Below are 19,512 nucleotides of genomic sequence, written 5' to 3' on the forward strand. Positions count from 1 at the left end.
AGACCCTGTGGCTTAGAGAGCTGGCTTGTCCAAGGAGAGACAGGGGTTTCCTGCCTCTACACAGGGTATGAAGTCAGTTATGGCAGCTTCTAAACTTCAGTGTCCACAGGAATCACCTTACTATCTGCAGATTCGACAGGAAAGTATGGGGAGGGGCTGGAGAGTTTGCATTTCTCCCAGGTGATCCTGCCTGTCTCCAAGCCCCTAGGTGAGGCCAATACTGTTAGACCTCCAATCACAGACGTTACAGGATTCTGCTCTTCACCACCTGACCCAACGCTGGAGAATCAGATAGTCAACTCTTGTGCAAGTACAGTCCATCCCTCACAAGAGGTTTTCACTTATTTATAATTCTTACATATCACAGGTTTAGCATGGGGTAACCTGAAATGTACACAAACTCTCCTCCTTTAATTTTTTCTAGTCTATAAGCCTAATTCTTGCAGACCATTGATATTAAGCCATGATTCAAATTCAGCAAATCTGGTTTCAAACTTTATGGCTGTTATAGTGTGAACTTAGTTTTCACATCAATGACTTACTTTTTGAAACCACACTTAGAGGAGTGTGCTGTGTACAATGTGGACATGAACAGCCCTTCACCACCAGAAGAAGGTGGAGGACATGAAAAAGGAGATTTCAGATCAAATTCTAAGGAACTTTAGAAATTACTTCCTACCCATGAAATCAAGGAGAACATAGAAGCACACAGCTTGACCCTGAAGAAAATGGCAGTAAAACCAAACCAACAATAATCTCTTGACATCTGACTGCAAAACTGAGGCAACCGGAGGGGGAGGTTGGTGGGACAGCAGTGGGGGAGGGAAGGGTCCAGTGGATAATCAAAACATCTAAATGGATCCATCCGACTTCAAAATATTTAGGCTGAACCCTTGGTGGTGACATGACAGAGAACACTTGCTTGTAACTAGTTTGATAGTACCCATCAGGCCCTAGATGTTATTTTAAACTATGACCTTGTGAGCTATGTTATATTCTCTACTGTCCACCTAGGACCTTCACCTTACTCATTTGTTTTTATGTCATGTGACCAAAGAAGAAACAAACAGAAAAGAAGGTGGAGTGGCACTGTTCACTGATTTGCAGAGCAATGGATCAGAGGTTATGACTTCTGTCTGGGTTTGAGACTTGCTCTATCACTCCAGAGTGCGTGGGATTTGGGGTGCTCACTTGACATCCCTCAGCTCAGTTTCCTGTCTCTACAATGGGGATAAATTGCCAATATCCTTAGGCCATGGTGAGAATTAAATGTGAGAAAATGCATGTTGATTTGCATAAATCATGCCATCAAGGTACATGCTTTATAAGTGTTCGCTGTCAACATCCTCATTAGCAGCTCTTTAGAACTGATTAGGAAAGAAAGATGAATAAAATTTCAGGGATCATGAACCTCATTCTTTGCACAAATTAGATTACTCTAAGCATGAAAACCTTTTTCTCCAGAACCTTGGATCTTTATTTGCAAATGGAAATAAGATGCTGCTCCACTGACAGGGAATGCGATTACTCCCTTTAGGGAACAAATGTGAAACATAGTCCAATTGTAAACAAAAATTTTGAAAGTTTGAATTTACCTGTTTATTACCAGTACAGTCAATTGCATGACCAGTGATTCCGATCAGTTTCTACAAATGAATTTTATGGAGCTAAGCTGTCGGCTGGTGCTAAAATTCACCAGACAGACAGGTTAGTGGAGTGAGCAGGCTAACCATCAGCTGGCATGTGCCACTGTCAAAATCCTGGTTTCTTTTTTGATAAATTGGTATAAATGTGACCCTCCCTGCTTCCAGGACTGTCAACAGGAGAAAACAAGAAATAACACATGAAATTAGTTTGGTTCGGAAGTGAACACACTCTCTTAATTAAACATATTGTTATTTCTTTATTAGCTAGCAATACTTCACGTCACCTGAACAAGGCAGATGAGTCACAAATTATCACAAAAATACTGAATGATTTAAACGTGAGATCATTTTGCTCTAAGGAAAGCAATTTTAACAACTTTGAATTGTCAAATAATTTTAACAACTTCCTATACTATGCATTCAAAATTTAAATGGATGAGAAATTATTTTGATGCTGCAAAGGATGCAATTAGTTCTGAAAGTGGAAAAATAAATATCTAGTCACATTCCTGAAGCTTAACAGTAGGGACCAACATTTAGTCACCCTCTTTATTTTCCTCTTCCTCTATATTCTAATTCTTTTAATGAGGCTCCATGTTTTTTTATTCAAGCAAGCATTCAAACAGATTAAAAAGAAATCATTGCTACAGTGAACTATAGAATCATTTCAAATAATGTTGTCGTAGATTTCGAGTCTAATCACACTTTGACAGATTTAAATTAGAGTGTCACTATTAGCTTCCTGAATGAAATGTGAATTCAGACCCCCTTATTTGTCTCCATCAGAGGCTCTATACAGTTCATAGCGGGACAGGACCTTGCAGCTGATCCACACCAGCCCTGTGACTCTGGAGATAATGAACTTGAGTTCAGATTCTTTTCACTAAACCCCCTCACTAAGTTTATTATCCTTTCATAGAGACTTTGTTTTCACTTGGGCGTAGGGAGAAAGCAGGGAGTCGAGAGCCTGGAACTACTTGCTTTATGTTTTTTCCTTACTAGACTATATTTTATACAGGGCCATTTTGAAATGTGTACGAGAATGCAGACTCCCTAGACGCTGCCTGCACAGCTTCAGGTATGGGGTAGGAAATGAACTCCTACCTCACTCCAGTTCCCAACAATCCAGCGGGCAGGGCCACGGCTCGTCAGGAGCTGCTGGTAGCTGGAAGCATTCAGCAGAAAGCCCTCAGCGATCAGACTTGTTGCATCCTCCTCAGTCAGGACTGGTGCTGAACTTTGCGTTAGATTCACATCGCTTGGAAGTTCTGGGGGGTCATGGCTCACCGACTTTTCTGCGGGTTCAGGCCTGAGGTTTCCTCCCTGAGGGAGTGGAGTACTAGCCGGCTTCTCCGTGACCACCCTCTCGGCTCTGGGTGCACCACTTTTGAGAGTGGTAGGTCTTTGGCTGGGTAGCAGTCCTGCCATCACTGTGCTGAAGGGCGGCCACAAAGGTGCCCCTTTGAGATGAGGTGTTGGTGGGGGGCCAAGTGGCATTTCTGCTGAAGCATCATTTGCAGGTACTCTGATTTTGGTCCAGGTTATAGAGCTGCTTTCATTTTTGTTCTCTGGTGGTTCACTATCTTCCCCTGAGCCACTGTGAATCTCTATTTCGGGCTCTTTGGTCACAGGACTAGGAGCTGGAGTCGCCTGCCAGGTGACAGGGTTGCTGGAAGATGACAAGTCAGAACCGGTCACTGTGGTGGCTACAAGATCTCCTGAGGTAGGAGCAGTGTCTGACGTGCTAGCCATCTCTTCTGTGGGCAGAACACTTAAAGTCCAGGAAGAGAGAGTGGGCTGGGAAGTACTTTCAGTGGAAATGACGTAATAGGGATCCAATTCAGTTTGGGCTGAACCATTCGGCCATTGTTTGCCACCTGGGTCTCCCTCTTTAGAGGCTGTGGTAGGTGTAGGACTGCTGGTTGATGGCGAACTGGTGCTCACAGGCTTAGGCACTGTGGCTGTGGTCAACATTCTGGGACTGGCTGTAGTTGGAGCCATGGGCTGTACCGGGTCTTTCTCAGATGGTGGTGGCTTTTTCCCACTGGAAATTGTGCCTTTGTTAGGTTTCAGAAATCTCCGGCTAGACGGGCATTGCTGGAGGCCACAGAGAGCTCGGCTGTTGGGTTTCCTTGTCACATCGCAAGGCTCATCATGGTTCTTGGCACAGGTGATGCTGCGAGTCCGCACTCCACCACCGCAGGAAACAGAACACTGGGAAGAGAGATGGCTGTTAGTCCAGCGAGCAAGCACTGGTTCTCACACTCACATTTACAGCTAATCAGGACAGGCTAATGCAAACTGTCCTGTGCCGATAAAATTTTCTTCTATCTCTACATTTGATTTCTGTGCTCTTTTAGTTTCCCATGGAAAGAAAGTATCTCCTGGAGAAAAACTGGGGGGTGAGATCCAACTACTTACTCTCACAAATTGAAACTACAAACCTTGATAGAGTAAAAACTAAAGTCTCCTTGGGCTTTGAATGTTGTAAAGCAGGTCCATGAAGAGTGGAAGAATTTGAACAAGTCACCCAATCCTTCTAAGATATAGTAATATTATCTTTCTTGGGGCTGTGGTGGTATTACTTTAAGCTACAATTTTTATTTATTCTCTGGGTTCTATTACATTAGTTATAATAAAGATTTCCCTTCATATTTAGAAAATACCCATCAGAACTCAGAGAGCCTCACCCCAGTACTATAAGCTCAATTTTCACTTACCTGTGCTAGGAGGAACCAGATTAAAGGCTACACAATGATCATACACATGTACATAGCCAAGACCTTTTTCTGAAGTTTAAAGTGTGAATCTCAATCAAAGGTGGGAAATATACTTTCTGAAGAGCTAGGTGAGCCCCTTGGCATGGGGCTGACGTACACACGAGGGCTGTGGCATGCTCCCCTCTCCAGCATTCCCTCCACATTCTCTAGGGCATGCCAAAGCACAGGCAGCTAGATTGCCATGGGGGGATTCCTAACAGGACAACTCTTCCTCTGGATTTAGTATTGAGAACACTTATGTCATCAGTCAAAGCAGCTGCAAACCACATAGAGCTACTACATAATACTAAATTTCTAGATGTTTTTAAAAATTCGTACTTCCACCAAACTGTTTCACTTTTAGCTTTCCTTTCCAAAGACATTTAAAGTCATCTACCAATTAGTTGACCCCTGAACACGGATTGTCCAGGGACCTTTGCTGGCTGTTTTACACCTGTCTTTCTTGTATTCCTGATATGAGAACAAGTTTTTTAAAGATGGCGACGGCATAAGGCTCAGTGGATTTCAATGGGCTTCATTGCCCTAATTCTCCAGGACATCCCTTACAGTCCTACAAGCCCTCAAGGCAGAAATTGTTGTTTCATCATCCACAGGAGAGGAAACCAAGACCCAGGACTTGCTTGAAAGGTTTCAAATCAGTATCAGAGTAAAAATCAGATTTATTCCACGCCTTGCCTTCTCCCCCAAAAAAGTCAACCTAGTACAATACTCTGGACAAAAAGCCATCCACTGAGTTTGCTTATTGACTTAACCAAACTCTTGAATTTTGAAAAGTTACCTAAGGCTGAAACTGCTTCCCATATATAATTGAATTCCAGAATAGATCTTGGGACACCTTTATCATTTAATACATATTCATTAATTGACTATTTTACCTGGAAACAATCAGGGATGGGAAAATTCTTACCATGAGCTTGGGCAATTTTTAGGCAAAGTTTCACATATTCTCAATTTCCTCTGTGTGAGAAAATAATACTGATGTAGAACATTCCCCCTTCCTTTTGTTCCAATCAAGCATAATCATTCACTGAAATTTGACAGTTCTGTGAAATCAGCTCCTTTGAAAAGCTGGAGATTGTGAGTGCAGGAGAATGCTCAGCTGAGGGAGTGTCAGTTGCACATTTGGGATCAACCAATAAAGCTATGAATTTAAGATGTCAACAGAACACTTAAAACAGCCCACTTTACGATCAAACTTTCAACTTTATTTTGATATAATACTATTATTTGTTAAGACATTGCTTCATGGACTGAAAAACTGCGCATTCATTTCCCACTAAAATGGAGATCACCAGCTAAAAGTCTCAGAGTGTGTGAAGATAATTAATGCTCCATTCATTTAGTCATCATGACTGCTTCCTACTTGTTCGGTTAGAATCTCTTGAGTTTTCAAATCATCACTTTGTAAAAATTTATCAATCCAACCAAACTTCATATATCTAAACAATGTTCCACCCTGGCTGCCTCGGGCAGGCTGGATTTTGAGAGCTAATTCATAAACGAGGCTCCTTATTAATGCCAACTATTTTAGAGCAGCAGGTACACATAGCTCATTTTGGGCTTTTCTTTCCAAAAAAATGTCAAAGTAGACAGAAATAATAAGACAATCTGGTTTTCTATTGTTTCTCTTCATTCCCTTGTTTATTTGTTTTGACTTGAAATGTTTCTAATGCCCACAGGGAATTCAGACTTCACTGTACAACTTTACAAACACTTAGAAAATACAAAGGCTTATAGTTATGTGTTCTCCACTCCCACATTCAACTATTAAATAAAAAAGCTGTGAAACCCGAAAGAAATAGCTTCAACTCCATTGGCTTCCTAATCTGGAAAGTGAAAGTAATTAATACCCACCTTTAAGGCTGTTGTGAGGATTATGTGATACAATAATCCTGACACTGGGCATAATGTATAGAGAACAAGTTGCAGCTGAAAGCTACAATTATCACTGTTACAATAATGACCCTGATAATAATAATAGTGATGATAATAAGAAAAGGCTTGGTGAATCTCTAATTTCTAGTGTCCCCCATAGACCTAAGGGAAGGTGTGAGGTGAGCGAAAATAAAAAAAAAAAATAATAATATAAAAAAAAAACCTGCCATCAGAAAAAAAAAAGAAAACACTGTGGAGGTCCACATCTTCTGCAGGTTTAAGTAAAAAATAACTGTTTAGCTGTTTGTTTGCTTTAAATGTATTAGATTTTGAGCTTTTAAAACAGAAGATTATTCTAGACCAGAAATTCCAAAGTGGCAGCTGAAGGGCTAAAATTAACCCACTGACATGCATTTTTTTGGTTTGCTTAATCAAACTGGAAAAAAGGAATTAGATACAAAAATGGAATTAATGGACAGCATTTAAAAATTAAACAATTTCATTGTAAAATTCCCTGACTTCTAGTTTTTCTTGAAATGCCATCTAATCTGTAACTATTGGCCCCATTCCCAAATGGCAACTCAAAACTTCATTAACGGAGAGCTGGGTCTGAGAGGAGTTTCTGTTTCCAGCACACCCTTTGTTGCCCTATCTGTTTTCCTTGCCCAGTAGACACAGAATCTTCCAAATAACTGGTAATTCCATTCCTGAGCACTGGTAAATTTATGCCCAGTGGGAAAGTGTCAACCATCTAGCAGTTATATTGGGCCTCACAACTGAGTTGCCTTTTCTCGCTGTCATGTCAGAACAAGCAGTGCTGCTTGTGATTCAGCCCATGCATCCTCCAGTGCATCTCCCGACTGTGTTATCTCCCGAGGAGCTGTCAAGTCCTTGAGATGAGATAAATGCAGGACACACACCATACTAAGAACTCATCTCAGTTGTAGTTTCAGAATTCACAAAACCAATTTCTGCTATGATTACTATATAATTTTGAACTCTGTACCAGACAAGCCTCTTGTCAATCTGTTACCATCCTCCTTGGGAGTTATCATCTGCCACCACGCCTAGATTTAGGCCTCAGAAGGGAACCCCCTGAGAAAGAGGCCTACCCCTAAATAAGTGGATGCTACTTGCCTGAGGTGCACTGTAGGGGAGATGACTCTCAACTGGCTGGAGTCAGAGTACTGAGAGAGTTTATTAAAAAACACAGAGAGTTTAGGCTAAATCACTGAGTAGAGGAATAATGTTTTAGGCATGAAAACATTAAATTCATAGTCTCAGGAATGTATAGATGAATGACTGAATCTCATATTAAAATCAGCTTTCAAAGTAAGGTAAACACTCAGGTACAAGCGATAGGTTGAAGTGAGTCCCCTGTTCCCCCAAAAGATATAAAAGACTCCTAACCTCTGCCCACCACCTCCCCGCTGGACCTCAGAATGTGGACTGAAGTAGAGATGGAGACTTTAGAGGCAGGCAAGTTAACGTGACGTCACTAGGGTGAGCCCTAATTAACTATGACCCTTGTCCTTATGAAAAGGAGAAATCTGGACATAGAGACACATTCATAGTCACGTGAAGGTGAGAACAGAGGTCAGGGTGGTTATGTCTGCAAGCTGTGAAAACAAAGACTGCCGCAACCCACCAGCAGCAAGGAGAAAGCCAAGAAACTGATTATCCTTCACAGACTCAGAAAGAACCGGCACCAGTGCTGACACCTTGACCTTGGACTTCTAGTCTCCAGAGCTGAGACAACACACTTCAGTTGTTTAAGCCACCTCCTTTGTGGTACTTTGGTCCAGCATTCCTAGCAAAGTAATACAATAACCTAGACAATTAAAAAATAATAAAAAAAAAGATGGAGAGAATCAACATGGCCCCCAGCTGGTTTTCTGTGAGTAGTTGTTTCCAACAAGTTTGCTCAAATTTATCCTCCAGGAAACCAAGCAAAGCTGGCATTTGGGAAGAACTGAGGTGTTGGCACTGGCAGATGTCCCAGGCCAAAAGAAAAGGTGGAGTTTAAAAGGTGTGTTCTGTGTTTAACCCCACAGAAACATCTTGATTAGAAATTCAAATGGGAGGGCCTCCCCGGTGGCGCAGCGGTTGAGCGCTGGGTTGCGAAGCTGCCCACAGCCTCTGCGGCGCCGGTTCGATCCCCGGCTGCTCCCCGGCCACTAGAGGAGGGTCCCACATGGCGCTCAGACCTCTCCTGCCGCCCGCTGCTCCCCTCAGCAGTGTACTTCGGTCCTTCTGCCTGCTCTGCTCTCCGCTCTGGCTCTGGTGAATTCTCTCACCCTCCCACGCTTCTGACTGTACCCAGTGCATGGAAAGAAAGAAAGAAAGAAAGAAGGAAAGAAAGAAGGAAAGAAAGAAGGAAAGAAAGAAGGAAAGAAAGAAGGAAAGAAGGAAGGAAGGAAAGAAGGAAAGAAGGAAGGAAAGAAGGAAGGAAAGAAGGAAAGAAGGAAGGAAAGAAAGAAGGAAAGAAGGAAAGAAGGAAGGAAAGAAGGAAGGAAAGAAGGAAAGAAAGAAGGAAAGAAAGAAAGAAAGAAAGAAAGAAAGAAAGAAAGAAAGAAAGAAAGAAAGAAAGAAAGAAAGAAAGAAAGAAAGAAAGAAAGAAAGAAAGAAAGAAAGAAAACATGCCTCTATATATAAAAAAAAAAAAGAAATTCAAATGGGAATATTAATCACTTAGCGGCTGGTAGTTTTGGGGCAAGTGATTTAACTCCCAAAGTTTTAGGTTCTTCAGTTGAAAAATAGGGGAATTAATGAACTCATATCAACTTTATAAAACTATTTTAAGGGTTAAACAAGATAAACCTATATAGTGTGGAAAGCACTCATGAAAGATAGTGACATCGATTCACTTAAGTAACAAATGATAATATGAGCAGATTGTACTATATGCCAGGCATGTTCTAGCAAGAAATTTAACAATATTAACTCATTTAATCCTCCTAACATATATCCCCATTTTAGTAATGGAGACAACAAATCATAAGAAAACTGATAGTGGGGGGCGGAGCAACATGGCGGCGAGGAGACGCTGCGAGTAAGATCTCCCATTAAAAAAAGTTAATAGGGAGGAAAAGCGGTAGGTCCCAGTGAGAACTGGGACACGGAAGATAAACGGGTGACTCCAGCAAACTACCTGAAGAAGAAAGTGGCCATAAAAGAGGACTAGAAGGGAGGGAAGCGCAGAACCCTGCTCCCCTCCCCCGCCCACAGAGGCGGCACTCTCCAACCTGCAGAGAGGAGGAAAACAACAAACCAAAACGGCCAACAAGAACAAAGGACGCAGCAAGCGGGACTGGGAGTGGAAAGGAACTATTGCAGCCACCACACCCCGTGAACGGGAGCTGTGGAGAACCCTGCAGGATCCGCCGTGGAGGTGAGCTCCAGGCGCCATTAAAGAGAGACCCCGCCCAGGAGGAGACCAGCACCAGCACACAGCCCCGGGCCACGGGTAAGTTTGCGCGGAAAGCAGCGCGATGGAAAAGCAGACGCGGTTAGGGATTGCGCTGAAAAGCAGTGCAGTTGAAAAGCAAACGCGGATCCGGAACGGATCGCAGCTGCCCAGGTCCCCGCGCCTGCGACCTAGGCTTGTGGGGAGACGCGGAGGCCCTCCCTGAGTGAGCAGGAACCAGGCGCCCAGGCAGGGGAGCGGGATTCAAAAGGCGCCATTCCCGCGCCACTGATCTGGGCTACAGCCCGCGTCCTGGAACTGAGGGCTTTGGAACTGAGACCCGGGGCACGAAATTAGGGGCGTGGGTTCCCCACGACGGTGGGGCACAAGGCAGACACAGCACCCCAAAGCCGTTGAGGTGTACCCTACCATCCCCACTCTGCTCCCTGTCCCTCGGGGTGGAAAATCAGCTCCCCAAGGGCTCTAGGAGAGATCTCTGGCGCCACTTAGCGACTTGAAGCCAGCACAGGCTCCTGAAGGAGCTAGTGGCCAGCTGGGGAATTAGCCCACACCGGGCCCCTTCCGAACAAGTAGTCTGAGCCCACAGGGGGAGGAGCACCCACAGCCGGGGCAGACCAAGCGCGCAGAAGAGTGTGCCTGAGACCGGACGCGCAGGGAGTGTGTCCCACATCACCATTATAGAATAGGGACATTTCTTCAGTAAAGACTACCTGCAGAAGGATTCCTCAGGAGCCAGAGGTGAGCGGGGGAAGTTCGCCCACGCCAGACCCCCTCTGGCCTGCAGTCCAAGCCCAGAGGGGGAGCAGGAACCCACCGCCGGGGCAGACCAGGCGCACAGAGGAGTGTGTCCCCACATCGGCATTTTAGAACAGGGACCTTTCTCCAGTAAAGACTGCTTGAAACTGACAGATGACTCCTGGAGGAACCAGAGGGGAGCAGAGAAGCCCACCCAAGATGCCGGCCAGTCCCAACAACACAGTGTCCCAACGCATACAGCAAATTAGAAAACAGACAGTAGGGAGGAGAAGAACCACACGCAACCTAGCAACTCTCCAGAGAAAAAGCACACCACAAAAAGAAAACCAGACCCCAGATTGCAACGACAGTAACTTGGAAGAACTTCTGAGCCTTCCAGAAAGAGAATTTAAAATTGCCGTGATTAAAAAACTGACAGAAGTCATAAAGGAAAACAATGATAAGGGAAAAATAATCAACGATCAGAAGAATGAAATTGAGTCCCTAAAGAGGGAAGTAAAAGAAATGCAGGAGATCAAAGAATTAATGGAAGAACTAAAGAATTCTGGGAAAAGCAATGAAAGCAGAATTGATGAAATGGAAGAACGAATAAGTACTCTTGAAGACACAGGAATAAAAAGAACCAAAACAGAAAAGGAAAGAGAAGTACGAAGGAAAAAGAATGAAGAAAGACTTCGGGAACTATCTGACTCCATGAGGAAAGGAAATATAAGAGTTATAGGAATACCAGAAGGAGAGGAGAGAGAAGTAGGAACAGAGAAAATATTCAAAGAGATAATTGAAGAGAACTTCCCAAATGTGAAGAAGGAGCTGAAAATTGATATACAAGAAGCAAGAAGAACACCAAACTTCCACGACGAAAGGAAAAATACAGCAAGACACATAATAGTAAAGCTCCCAAGAATCCAGGACAAGGAAAAAATAATGAAGCTGGCAAGAGGGAAGAAACAGATAACATTCAAAGGAAAGCCAATCAGGCTGACATCAGACTTCTCCGAAGAAACACTACGGGCAAGGAGAGAGTGGAGGGACATAGTCAACAGACTCCAAGAAAACAGATGCCAACCAAGAATACTCTTATCCCGCAAAGCTCTCCTTCCTCTTTGAAGAAAGAATATGGACCTTCCCAGACAAACAGAAACTCCGGAATTTCATTGCAACTAAACCCCCACTCCAAAAAATACTACAAGGAGTCCTAAAGCCAGAACCTCAGAGGGACGAATAACAATGAAAGAAGGCCAAAAAAAAAAAAAGTTATTAAAAGAATAAATAAATAAAATCAAAGGAAAGACAAACACAATGGCAAATACAGATGTTAACATATCAATATTAACTCTAAATGTAAATGGACTAAACTCTTCAATAAAAAGACACAGAGTTGCAGCCTGGATTAAGAAACAAAACCCAACGTTTTGCTGTCTCCAGGAAACACATTTAGCTACAAAAGATAAAAATAGGCTCAAAGTTAAAGGATGGAAAACAATCCTACAAGCAAATGGACCAAAAAAGAAAGCAGGAACAGCTATACTTATATCAGATAAAACAGATTTCAAACTCAAAAAGATAAAAAGAGACCCCAATGGTCACTACATTATGATCAAGGGGACAATACATCAAGAAGAAATAACACTCATTAACATATACTCACCAAACGAAGGAGCACCAAAATATATCAGACAACTGTTGTCCTCTCTGAAAACACATCAGAGAAAACACATACGTAGTGGAGACTTCAACACACCACTATCAACAATGGATAGATCAACAAGACAAAAAATAAGTAAAGAAACCAAAGCTCTAAATAAGGACCTAGAGCAATTGGGCTTAACAGACATCTATAGAACACTAAACCCCAAAAAAACGGAGTACACATTTTTCTCAAGCGCACACGGATCATTCTCCAGGATTGATGACATACTGGGGCACAAGACAAACATCAACAGATACACCAAGATTGAAATCATATCAACCATCTTTTCTGACCACGAAGGCATCAAACTAGAAATAAACCATAAAAAGAAGGCAAGGAACTGTCCTACCTCATGGAGATTAAAAACCACACTACTGGAAGACCATTGGACTAATGAGGAGATCAAAGAAGAAATTAAAAAATTTTTTGAATTGAACGACAAGGAGGACACCAATATCCTAAATGTATGGGATGCAGCAAAAGCAGTAATAAGAGGAAAATATATAGCAATAGAAGCTCAGATCAAGAAACAAGAAAGAACTCAAAGAAACAACCTAATCTCGAAGCTCAAAGATCTAGAAAAAGAACAACAAAAAAACCCCAAAACCAGTAGAAGAAAAGAAATAATAAAAACCAAAGCAGAAATAAATGAAATTGAAACTAAAAAAACAATCCAAAAGATCAATGAAACCAAGAGCTGGTTCTTTGAAAAAATCAATAAAATAGACAAACCCCTAGCCAGGCTCACAAAGGAAAAAAGGGAGAAAGCACAAATAAACAGGATCATCAATGAAAGAGGAGAAATCACAACGGACACAGCAGAAATCAAAAGAATAATCAGTAACTACTATGAACAGTTATATGGAAACAAGTTTAACAATCTAGAGGAGATGGACAAATTCCTACAACTCTACAATCACCCAAAGCTAGGTAAAGAAGAAATAGAACCCCTAAACAGACCAATTACAATTAGCGAAATTGAAATGGTAATCAAAAACCTCCCCAAAAACAAAAGCCCAGGACCTGATGGATTTACAAATGAATTCTACCAAACATTCAGAGACGAATTAGTGCCTACCCTTCACAAACTCTTCCAAAAAATTGAGAAGGAAGGGACAATACCAAACACGTTTTATGAAGCCAACATTACACTAATACCAAAACCGAACAAGGACAACACAAAAAAGGAAAACTACAGGCCAATCTCCCTAATGAACACTGATGCAAAAATCCTCAATAAAATTTTAGCCATCAGAATCCAACAATGTATCCATAAGATAATTCACCACGACCAAGTAGGATTCATTCCAGGGACACAAGGATGGTTTAACATCCGAAAATCAATCAACGTTATCCAACACATCAACAAAAAGAAATATAAAAACCATATGATAATATCAATAGATGCTGAGAAAGCTTTCGACAAAGTGCAACACCCATTCATGATAAAAGCCCTTGAAATTCTTGGGATACAAGGAACATACCTTGACATCATAAAGGCCATCTATGACAAGTCAACAGCCAGTATCATTCTCAATGGTGAAAAGCTGAAAGCAATTCCATTAAGATCTGGAACAAGACAAGGATGTCCACTCTCACCACTGCTTTTCAATATAATACTGGAAGTCCTAGCCAGGGCAATAAGACAAGAGAAAGACATCCAAGGAATCCAAATAGGAAAAGAAGAAGTCAAACTATCACTATTTGCAGACGATATGATATTATACATAGAGAACCCCAAAAACTCCACAGAAAAGCTAATTCAACTCATCAATCAGTTCAGTAAAGTGGCAGGATACAAAATCAACACGCAAAAGTCAGTAGCCTTCCTATACACAAACAATAAATCTGAAGAAGAAGAAATCAAAAAAACCATCCCTTTCGTTATTGAAACAAAAAAAATCAAATATTTGGGAATAAATCTAACAAAAGAGGTAAAGGACCTATACAAAGAAAACTATAAAACACTGTTAAAAGAAATTGAAGAAGACACAAAGAAATGGAGAGACATCCCCTGCTCGTGGATTGGAAGAATAAACATTATTAAAATGGCCATCCTTCCAAAAGCAATCTACAGATTCAATGCTATTCCAATCAAAATTTCAATGTCATTCTTCAAAGAAATAGAACAATTATTGATGAAATTCATATGGAATCACAAAAAACCCCGAATAGCCAAAGCTCTCCTGAAAAAAAAAGAAGGGAATGGAGGCATCACACTCCCAGACTTCAAACTATACTACAAAGCCATAATCATCAAAACTGCATGGTATTGGAATAAGAACAGACATACAGACCAATGGAATCAAATAGAAAATCCAGAAATAAACCCACAGATTTATGGTCAACTAATCTTTGACAAAGGAGCAAAGACTATGCATTGGAGCAAAGAAAGTTTGTTCAATAAATGGTGCTGGGAAAACTGGGTCGCTACATGCAAAAGAATGAAGCTTGACCACTACCTCACACCATACACAAAAATCAACTCAAAATGGATTAAAGAACTAGACATAAGACCTGAAACCATAAAATATATAGAAGGAAATATAGGCGAAACACTACGTGACTTGCACATCAAAGACATCTTTACAGACACATCACCCAAAGCAGTGATAGTGAAGGCAAAGATAAACAGCTGGGACTACATCAAATTAAAGAGCTTCTGCACAGCAAAAGAGACAATAACAAAAACAAAGAGAAACCCCACCAACTGGGAGAACATTTTTGCACCCAACACTAATGATAAAGGACTGATCACAAAAATCTGCAAAGAGCTGATGAGACTCAACAACAACAAAGAAAATAATCCAGTCAAAAAATGGGCAGAAGAGCTAAAAAGAAACTTCTCTGAAGAGGAAATGCAAATGGCCAACAGGCATATGAAAAAATGTTCAACATCACTTGTCATCAGGGAAATGCAAATCAAAACTACCATGAGATACCATCTTACACCAGTGAGAATGGCACATATTAAAAAAACTAGCAACAACAAATGCTGTCGAGGGTGTGGAGAAAAAGGAACTCTCCTGCACTGTTGGTGGGAGTGCAAACTGGTCCAACCACTGTGGAAAGCTGTGTGGAGATTTCTGGACCTACTAAACATAGAGCTTCCATATGATCCAGCAATTCCACTCCTAGGTATTTACCCAAAGGACACAGAAACATCAATTCCAAAGAACACCTGCACCCCTATGTTTATAGCAGCACTGTTTACAATAGCTAAGCTTTGGAAACAACCCAAATGCCCAAAAATAGATGACTGGATCAAGAAGATGTGGTCCATATATACCATGGAATATTACTCAGCATTCAAAAAAGATAAACACATGCAATTTGCAGCAACATGGATGGCACTGGAAGGGATCATGCTCAGCGAAATAAGCCAAAAAGAAAAAGAAAAATACCGGATGGTCTCACTCATAGCAGGAATCTAGAAAACTTAAATAAGGGACCAGGAAAATGAATAACTATAAGAAAGTGAAAATCAAAATCAGCAAAAAAGTATGAACCAGAGACACTTTTAGGGGGGCGGGGGCGGGAGGGGAGGGATTGGGGTCAGAATGGGGGGGCTGCAATTGTATGGGGAATATAACAATAAAATTTATTATCTAATAAAAAAAAAAAGAAAACTGATAGTACTTACAGAGAGATTAGGTTTACAAGTCCAATAAGCAATAGAGTCAGGATTTGAACTCCAAGGTTTATGCCCTGGAGGCATGCCCTTTGCCACTAGAGAGGTTATCTCTTACAAGTCACCTCACAAATATAGGAGCCACACAAACTCTGATACTTTGTCTTCACTTACCAAAAAACAGAGTCCACCTTCTTTAGCCTACAAGCTCAGAAAAATAGGTCGGGCAAGTGTGCTAAGGTTTTGTTGAAACTTAAGGTTGGAATTGGGGTTGGGTATCCAGAGAACACGAGCTTAGAAAGGGCAGGAAAACCCACACTTCTTGTAACTCCTTCTCTGACTCCTCTTGGGTTAGTGATGAGTGTGCCCACCTCACATAGTTAAGCCAACCTTTCCTTCATTGCTTGGGTCAGCAGAGGTATCTGGGCAGGGAAGACAATTCAAGGACTTGCCTTTTCTCCTTCCCACCCTGTTGGCCCAGGCAACAAGAAATCTAAGAGCTTCTGAGACTTGGTCCAGTTACCTTTAGCATCAGACTCATCCAGGGTGACCCCACTGGCATGCACTACCCTGCATCAGTTAATGCTGATCTCAAGACAAAATCCAGATCCTAAATACTATGTGTAGCAAAAATTATAAATCACCCTTAAAATATAGGCACAGTTAGGACATCAAAGACATTCCACCGTATTCTAGCAAAGCTCATTAGTAGGCTGATGCGTACAGACATTACTAAGACAGGGGAAGAAAGGAAAAACCACTCAATGAATATTTTGTGGTTGATTTAACTAAAGGCAACTCTCTTGACATCTCCTGAATGAAGGTAGCAGCTCAATCTTTATTCTTGACTCCATCAAGTGGAAACTAGAAACTGGATTCCATGTTTGTAGTCAATCCACTATGCAATGGCCTCTATTTTGAACAATAGACATGAGTATTTGTCACATTGGGCCAACTTTTTGGTCTCTTGTTTTCTGGTAAAGGCACATCGTTTTGCTCCCCATAAACATGAACACAATAAGAATGACTACTCAGCCAAATATGTAATTACAGCCTTTTGAAAAACCAAAGTTCTGGCAATTAGTAAATTCTTCATGACAAGAATTATTAACTGCTTTTGATGCCAACACTCTTTTGGTAAACAGATTTAATGGACCAGTTACAATACCTCCATTCAGCCTTATTTTGACAACACTGTAATTTACAGCAATCTAGGTTACAGTGGACTAAGAGGTCAGGCTAGCTACAGGCTATCACTGTGCCCTCCCAGGAACATCAGGGGGAATATTCTGGCCTATTGGTGCATGCATATGTGCATATATATCAGTAACACATCTATATTAGCTTGCAGAATTTTCTTTACATGTATACCTTTGTCTTTTCTTATTTTGATCCTATGTCCTCATTTAATAGGATATTCTTACTATAGGGACCATACTTCCTATTTCTTTTTCATTTTCAACCAGTTGCCCAAGAGAGCATCCTACACAGAATTAGAAGTTAAGTAAACCTAACAAGAGTTTTGGGAATAAGCTTATCAAAGTAGCTATATTCAAATTTAACATTTTCTGCTTTTGAATGGTTATCTTCAGAGATGGTACCTTCGCTTATACAATTTTTAGAATTCTTTAGATAATACTTTCAGAGCACTTATAAAAATGATGAAAAGAAATCTCATTTAGTTATAAACAAATATCACTTTTTAAGCACAAAGGTTTTATACAAGTTGATCATATCCCTTATTCTTCAGACTTAATGCTAATTGATTTTCTATGACTTAATGCTAAAACATTTTCTGACTCAAATGTTTTCTATTTCTCCAAAGGGAAGTCAGAAAAGAAGTTCCTAAAATGGACAATGATGGCATTATTATGGAAATCACGTGGCTTCCTAAGGAAGTTCATAAGTCACTAACAATCTATAAAATCTGACTTGTTGGTTTTTTTTTTAAAGATCACTTATTTTCTAGCCATTACTTAGGTCACTGAATAGAACATGCAGAGAAAGCAGATCTGAGGCCCCTGGAAATTTCAGGGCCCTTGGAAAAGGTGTTTACTTCTCCTATTTACTCTGGAGCACCAGGCCTGAGAGTTCCAGTTTCCACGGTGACCTAACGAAAATGGAAGCCTCGGTTTTTGGTTTGTTTTATAGTCTTCTAGCCCTCTAATTTCTAATTATATTCAGAATTAGATCCCATTGCTTTTGGGAAAATAAAACATTTATTTGAATTTGTGTTACTGTAATAGCAAGTATCGTAAACCTTGGTTAAACCTGACCTGACACATGTGAACAGAGGGATGATTTGAGAGTTTCTCTATTTATCAGATGCACTCCTCATCCTTCCCCTACTAAAATGACATGCCTTTGGTGTTCACTATTGCAGTTCTAGTGAAACGTAAGAACTGGTCAATGTTTAGCAAATCAGTTGTTGGGGTGGGTGGTGAACCTTGATTTGCTACCAATAGCTTAACAATGGATCAGCAAAAAATCCAGAGGATTTATCAATTAACTATCATGAGCCTCTGAGAGCTGGATCCCGCTCATCCCTAGCAGGCATTTGACTGTTGGACAACTGAGAGGACGATCTGTCAGGAGAGGAAATAAGAAAGGATACTGAGTAGTATGAGCTGCAAAAAACAGGCCAGAGGTGATAAATATTGGCCATTTTGCTTAGGATCACCTTGGATAGTCAATGAGGAGAAATGGGTGTGGGGTGCTGATAAAGCTTGAATAAAGCCAGCTTCCCTGTTAACCCCTGAGCTCACCTCACTCCAATTGCCCACTGTCCAGTCTGATGGACACAAGATGTCTCTGTTGCAGGAAATGAGAGTCTTGGGCCTTAGCAAGTGTTGGCAATCTTTAGCCGGGAGGGCCTGCTCATCGGAGCCCATGGTCTGGATGCACAGCACGATTCGTTTCTTCTCTCCATAGGGGCCACATGTTGTTGAACACGCTTCCCACTCACCAGCCCACCACCTGCAGACACACACAGAAAGGTGAGAGATGTCCAAAAGTATACAAACATTTAATTCAACCACTGGAAAGAGAAACCTGATGCACAGATTACATAATGTATCACAAAGATTACACATCATGATCAAGTAGAACTTATCCCAGGGATGCAAAGATGGTTTAACACAGGTAAATCACTCAGTGTAATACATTCCATCAACAAAAGTAAAGATAAAAATCATATAATAGTTTCACCAGGAGCAGAGAGATCATTTAACAATTTTCAGCATCCATTTATCATAAAAACTCTTGACAAGATGGGGATAGGTGGGCCTCCCAGGTGGCGAAGCGGTTGAGCACTGGGTTGCGAAGCTGCCCGCAGCCTCTGCAGCGCCGGTTCGATCCCTGGCCGCCGGTCGAGGGTCCCACATGGCACGCAGACCTCTCCTGCCGCCCGCTGCTCCCCTCAGCAGTGTACTTCGGTCCTTCTGCCTGCTCTGCTCCCCGCTCTGGCTCTGGTGAATTCTCTCACCCTCCCGCGCTTCTGACTGTACCCAGTGCTTGTATAAATAAATAAATAAATCTTTGGGGGGGAAAAAAAAGCCAACTTGGCAAAACTTTGACTTTAAAAAAAAAAAAAGATGGGGATAGGAAGAAACTACTTCAACATAATAAATGCCACTATAATACTCAATGGTGAAAAAATAAATTTCGCCATTAAGATCAGGAACATGACAAGGATGCCCACTGTCATT

At 41.4% G+C, this 19,512-nt stretch overlaps 1 protein-coding gene across 1 annotated transcript in view; it reads right to left on the reverse strand.

The window, feature by feature from the left end:
* Positions 1-19,512, reverse strand: part of LOC311171245 (A disintegrin and metalloproteinase with thrombospondin motifs 12-like) — a gene marked incomplete at both ends in the record, with an annotated part of 74,663 nt that overhangs the window by 8,369 nt on the left and 46,782 nt on the right. The window contains 3 exons of the mRNA XM_084233896.1: positions 1,596-1,646; positions 2,751-3,860; positions 18,571-18,781. Of these exons, the coding sequence (XP_084090022.1) occupies positions 1,596-1,646; positions 2,751-3,860; positions 18,571-18,781 (1,372 nt within the window). The remainder of the gene's footprint in view (positions 1-1,595; positions 1,647-2,750; positions 3,861-18,570; positions 18,782-19,512) is intronic.

Source organism: Talpa europaea (genome assembly GCF_964194135.1).
Source record: "Talpa europaea genome assembly, chromosome: 5".
Lineage (NCBI taxonomy): Eukaryota > Metazoa > Chordata > Mammalia > Eulipotyphla > Talpidae > Talpa > Talpa europaea.